This window comes from Macaca mulatta, chromosome 1, assembly GCF_049350105.2.
Source record: "Macaca mulatta isolate MMU2019108-1 chromosome 1, T2T-MMU8v2.0, whole genome shotgun sequence".
NCBI classification, from domain to species: Eukaryota; Metazoa; Chordata; class Mammalia; order Primates; family Cercopithecidae; genus Macaca; species Macaca mulatta.
Genome location: NC_133406.1, coordinates 200,520,067 through 200,526,066, shown reverse-complemented (window position 1 = coordinate 200,526,066; position 6,000 = coordinate 200,520,067). Strand labels below are relative to the sequence as shown.

The 6,000-nt window shown below is 43.4% G+C and overlaps 1 protein-coding gene across 1 annotated transcript; it reads left to right on the top strand.

Annotated features, from left to right (window-relative positions):
* Positions 1-4,275, top strand: TMCO2 (transmembrane and coiled-coil domains 2). Its single transcript, XM_015136466.3, has 2 exons — positions 1-231; positions 3,891-4,275. Exons 1-2 carry the CDS (start codon positions 1-3, stop codon positions 4,206-4,208), a joined length of 549 nt encoding a protein of 182 aa, XP_014991952.1. The 3' UTR covers positions 4,209-4,275.
* The last annotated feature ends 1,725 nt before the right edge of the window (positions 4,276-6,000 follow it).

Genomic DNA, 6,000 nt, shown 5'->3' with positions numbered 1-6,000 from the left:
ATGTCAACATCTTCGTTTTCTAACTGGGACAACCTCTTAGATTCTCTGAGCACAGTATGGAATTGGATACAAGCAAGTTTTTTGGGAGAGACTAGTGCACCTCAGCAAACAAATTTGGGACTATTAGATAATCTTGCTCCGGCTGTGCAAATCATCTTGAGGATTTCTTTCTTGATTTTGTTGGCAATAGGAATATATGCCTTATGGAAACGAAGTATTCGGTCAATTCAGGTTATACTTTTTTGTTACAAACATTTCTATAGTTATAAATTGAAATTTGATTAGTTCTCTCCCATATTGCTGCCACCAGTTTAAAGATCACGCAGATGTACCAAGGCAAACCTTTGTCTCTTAAGTTGGCAGAAAGTAGGTTATCCTTGAAAACCTCCATCAATTAGGCTTTGGGCATAAAAATGCTCTTTCTCACAATGGGTCTTTGGCTTGTCTTCTGTAATAAAATAGACCAAATATGTTTGTAACCTGAAAAGACGGCCTTACCCTCAAAATGTTTTGATCATTTATTCATCTTTGAGTGCTACTATGTTTATAGAATAGGCAACAAAGTATAGCTAGGATCATGAGTATGGCCTTTCTTCCTATGCCATTGTTCTGTAACTGATAAGAAGGCATATGTATGAAGTCATCACAATATGCTCATTATTGTGTTTTAACAAAATAAGGCTCCATAAGTATATAGGAGCTCTTTGGGGAGTAAGAATTTAACTGACTGGGATTGTGAAAGACAGGATTTTACATCTGTGTAGTCATCAGTAATAATAGTTGACATACAATATAGTCGAATGCTTTGAGAATCTCAAAAATTCCATGAAATGGACAGAGGTTATTTTCACATGACAAGTGAAGAAACTGAGGTGCACTGAGGTTTAGTGGAAACTTAGGGTGACAGGCTTTTAAAACGGCTTTCTTAGAGTGGCAAGTTTACTTGATAAATGCAGAGAGAAGTTGTTACTGGATCATTTTTTAGCATTTACTTATTTTCTTTTTTTTTTTTTTTTTTTTTTGAGATGGAGTCTTGCTCTGTAGCCCGGGCTGGAGTGCAGTGGCCGGATCTCAGCTCACTGCAGGCTCCGCCTCCCGGGTTTACGCCATTCTCCTGCCTCAGCCTCCGGAGTAGCTGGGACTACAGGCGCCCGCCACCTCGCCCGGCTAGTTTTTTGTATTTTTAGTAGAGACGGGGTTTCACGGTGTTAGCCAGGATGGTCTCGATCTCCTGACCTCGTGATCCGCCCGTCTCGGCCTCCCAAAGTGCTGGGATTACAGGCTTGAGCCACCGCGCCCGGCCATTTACTTATTTTCATATGTCACTATTGTTTAGTAATTATGGTCACAGGTCCTTTCTATTTTAAACCATCACAATCCTGCATAGTAGTCAGGGCAGATATTATTTTCTCCATTTTGTAGATGAGAGAACTTGATTATCACCCACCCAGGTTCACATAGTTTGTAAGAGCTGGCAAAATTGGAGTTTGAACTGAATTTTTAGGATTTGAAATTCAGTTCTTCTCCAAAATCTCATTTAATGTAAACCAACTGGCCTAAATCTTGAACAGGAATGTGTGTGTATGTGTGTTTGCGCATGCGCACGCATATATATGTGTATTGTGAGGATTACAGGAGATATTATATATATAAATCTTTTTTTTTTTTTTTTTTTTTTTTTAGACGGAGTCTCGCTCTGTCACCCAGGCTGGAGTGCAGTGGCCGGATCTCAGCTCACTGCAAGCTCTGTCTCCCGGGTTTACGCCATTCTCCTGCCTCAGCCTCCCGAGTAGCTGGGACTACAGGCGGCCGCCACCTCGCCCGGCTAGTTTTTTGTATTTTTTAGTAGAGACGGGGTTTCACCATGTTAACCAGGATTGTCTCGATCTCCCGACCTTGTGATCCACCGTCTCAGCCTCCCAAAGTGCTGGGATTACAGGCTTGAGCCACCGCGCCCGGCCATATATATAAATCTTAGCACATATATGCAATAAGTGGTGCTACGGTGAAACCCCATCTCTACTTAAAATACAAAAATTAGCCGGGCCTGGTGGTGGCACATGCCTGTAGTCCCAGCTACTCAGGAGGCTGAGGCAAGAGAACTGCTTGAACCCGGGAGGTGGAGGTTGCAGTGAGCCAAGATCGCACCACTGTACTCCAGCCTAGGCGACAGAGACTCTGTCTCAAAAAAAAAAAAAAAAGGGGTGCTAGTTGTTATAAGGAACAAGATGATTTTTTTTCTTATCCTAGCAAGAATCTGTCCTATACATATGCATTTATTTTTCATTTATTTATTTTGAGATGAAGTCTCGCTCTTGTCCCCCAGTCTGGAGTGCAATGGCGCGATCTCGGATCACTGCAACCTTTGCCTCCCAGGTTCAAGCAATTTTCCTGCCTCAGCCTCCTGAGTAGCTGGGATTACAGGCGCGTACCACCATGCCCAGCTAATTTTTTGTATTTTAAGTAGAGACCGGGTTTCACCATGTTGGCCAGGCTGGTCTTGAACTCCTGACCTCAGGTGATCCGCCCACGTCGCCCTCGCAAAGTGCTAGGATTACAGGCATGAGTCACCGTGCCTGGCATATGCTTTTTTTTTTTTAATTTCTTTTTTATGTTTTAGAGACAGTGTCTTGCTCTGTCACCCAGGCTAGAGTGCAGTGGTGTCATCATAGCTCACTGCAGCCTCAAACTCCTGGTCTCAGGTGATCCTCCTGCCTCAGCCTCCTGAGCAGCTGGAACCATAGGCCTGCACCACCAGGCTTGGCTAATTTTTAAAACTTTTTTGTAAAGACAGGGTCTCGCTACATTCGCTATGTTGCTCAGGCTGGTCTTTAACTCCTGGCCTCAAGCAATCCTCCCATCTCAGCCTCTCAAAGTGCTGGATGCAGTGGTTCACACCTAAAATTTATTTTATATAAATAAAATATATATATAAAATTTGTTTAAGAGACAGGGTCTGGCTATGTTGCCCAGGCTGGAGTGCAGTAGCCATTCACAGGTGCCATCATAGCACACTACTCCTGGGCTCAAGTGATCCTCTCACCTCACCCTTCCTAGTAGCTGGGACTACATGTGTGTGCCATTGTACCCAGATCGCTCCTAGTATATATATATATATATATTTTTTTTTTTTTGAGACGGAGTCTTGCTCTGTCACCCAGGCTGGAGTGCAGTGGCGCAATCTGGGCTCACTGCAAGCTCCGCCTCCCAGGTTCACGTCATTCTCCTGCCTCAGCCTCCCGAGTAGCTGGGACTACAGGCACCCGCCACCGCGCCCGGCTAGTTTTTTGTATTCTTTTTAGTAGAGACGGGGTTTCACCGTGTTAGCCAGGATGGTCTCGATCTGACCTCGTGATCCGCCCGTCTCAGCCTCCCAAAGTGCTGGGATTACAGGCTTGAGCCACCGCGCCTGGCCATCTCCTAGTATATTTTAAGAACCTTTTCTATGACCAAGAAATCCAGTTTTTCAGACTACTATGTCCTAAAGTGTACTTGGAGGTGTAAATTTCTGGATTGTTGTCCTGGCTCTACCACTTCCAATATATAACCTTGGTCAATGACAGAGTTCAAACTGGAAGGTATATAGTTATCCAGTTCTGTTTTTTCTGCATAAATAGGTCATGCATAGGCAAAGTAACTTCCACACATTCAGAAAATGGTTATCTATGATTACAATCTTGATTAAATGCAAATAATAGTCCTGCCTGACCTGCCTACCTGTGGTTTGCAGTGAAAATCAAAAGATGAAACAGATGTGAAAATACTTTGCTAAATGGGAGACTTGTTATTGGAATGAGGAATTATTGTTAGTATTACATTTTTGTTTTGTTTTTCTCTTATAGATAGTAAACTGTAGCAACTAACATTCAACTTCTGTTGTTCCATTTTAGAAAACGTTGTTGTTTATAATCACACTCTACAAACTTTACAAGAAGGGCTCAGCTATTTTTCAGGCTTTGCTAGCCAACCCAGAAGGAAGTGGTCTCCGAATTCAAGACAATAATAATATCTTCCTGTCCTTGGGTCTGCAAGAGAAAATTTTGAAAAAACTTCTGACAGTGGAAAACAAAGTGAAGGACCTAGAAGGGATAATCATTGCTCAAAAACCTGCCACGAAGAGGGATTGTTCCTCTGAGCCCTACTGCAGCTGCTCTGACTGCCAGAGTCCCTTGCCCACATCAGGGTTTACTTCCCCATTTGAAATGTGATGGACTCCAATCTTTTCCAGAAAAGCACCGTTTCCCTCATGTGTGCAGTGGCGTATCAATAAAGATAGAGAACTCTATTGAAATTACCCTGCAAAAACTGGCTCTCTATTTAGTAGCGCTGAACTCTACTTGTATGTATGGTGGGGTAAAGTGGGATACAGTGGTAGTTTAAAATGTCTCTAGGATTGTGGTGTACACTCAGCAGGCTGGAGACCATAAGCTGCCATAGAGGGGAGAGGATAGCTGAGCTGGAATCTAAGGCTGTAGAAAGAGAAGGGAGGGTGGTCAGGTGTATGGCCTTGAGGTCCATGACGACAAGGTTAGACTAAATACAATAAAAAGTAGGGGGTGGGCATGGTGGTTCACGCCTGTAATCCCAGCACTTTGGGAGGCCAAGGCGGGCGGATCACAAGGTCAGGAGGTCAAGACCATCCTGGCTAACACGGTGAAACCCCGTCTCTACTGAAAATACAAAAATTAGCCGGGCATGGTGGCGGGCGCCTGTAGTCCCAGCTACTCAGGAGGCTGAGGTAGGAGAATGGCGTGAACCTGGGAGGCGGAGCTTACAGTGAGTCAAGATAGCACCACTGCGCTCCAGCCTGGGAGACACAGGGAGACTCCCTCTCAAAAAAAAAACCAAAAAACCAAAAAAACAAAAAAAAAAAAAAAGGAGGAAAGTTCTGTTTGAGGGCCCTGCAATGGACTGTCCTTTAGAGGTAGGCTGACCTCTGTGCTGGTCTTTGGCCTAAAGGTATATATGCAGTCCAGGGGTCTCCTGCAATAATTACTCAAAAGTGGGCAAGGGTGGGAGTAGATACAGACTGACATAAAGGAGACTGACTTTATCCAACTTTTACTGATACCTACTCTATGCTAAGCATTGTGATAATCCCTAGGAATCTTTCCTGAGTGCTTCAGTAGCACTCAGTTTGGCTAGACAGACAAGTAATTTCAGACCAGGGAATTATAATACAGTGGGGTCATAGCTTTTTTTTTGAGTCAGAGTCTCGCTCTGTCACCTTATGTCTACAAAAAATCAAAAAAATTAGTTGGGTGTGGTGGTGCATGCCTGCAGTCCCAGCTACTCAGGAGGCTGAAGCAGGAGGGTCACTTGAGCCTAGGAGATTGCTGCAGCAAGCAGCCTGGATGGCACAGTGAGACCTTGTCTAAAAATATATATATACATATTATATTTATATATAAATATTATATACATATTTATATATGTGTTATATATACATATATACATATTTATATTTATATATAAATATTATATAATATATATTAGAGAGAGAGAGAGAGAGAGAGAGAAAGAGAGAGCAGGCTCCAAAGTGGCATCTTCCTAAGGGAAGGGTAATCTTGACCATTTGTAATTTCCACCTGATCCACTGGAGTTAAAATGCCACCCCTGGATGAGACTTCCCCGTATCAGGTACTAAATACAAAAACAGGTGGGTGAATACAGGGTGGGGCCAGGAAAGGCTTCGTAAAGGAAGTGATATTGAGGTGTCCCATAAATGATTACATAGGCAGACAAAGAAATGGAAGATATTATTCCCGAGGGGGATCATCATGGAAGTATATATATATATATATATATATATATTTTTTTTTTTTTTTTTTTTTTTTTTTTTTTTGAGACGGAGTCTCGCTCTGTCGCCCAGGCTGGAGTGCAGTGGCCGGATCTCAGCTCACTGCAAGCTCCGCCTCCTGGGTTCACGCCATTCTCCTGCCTCAGCCTCCCGAGTAGCTGGGACTACAGGCGCCCGCCACCTCGCCCGGCTAGTTTTTT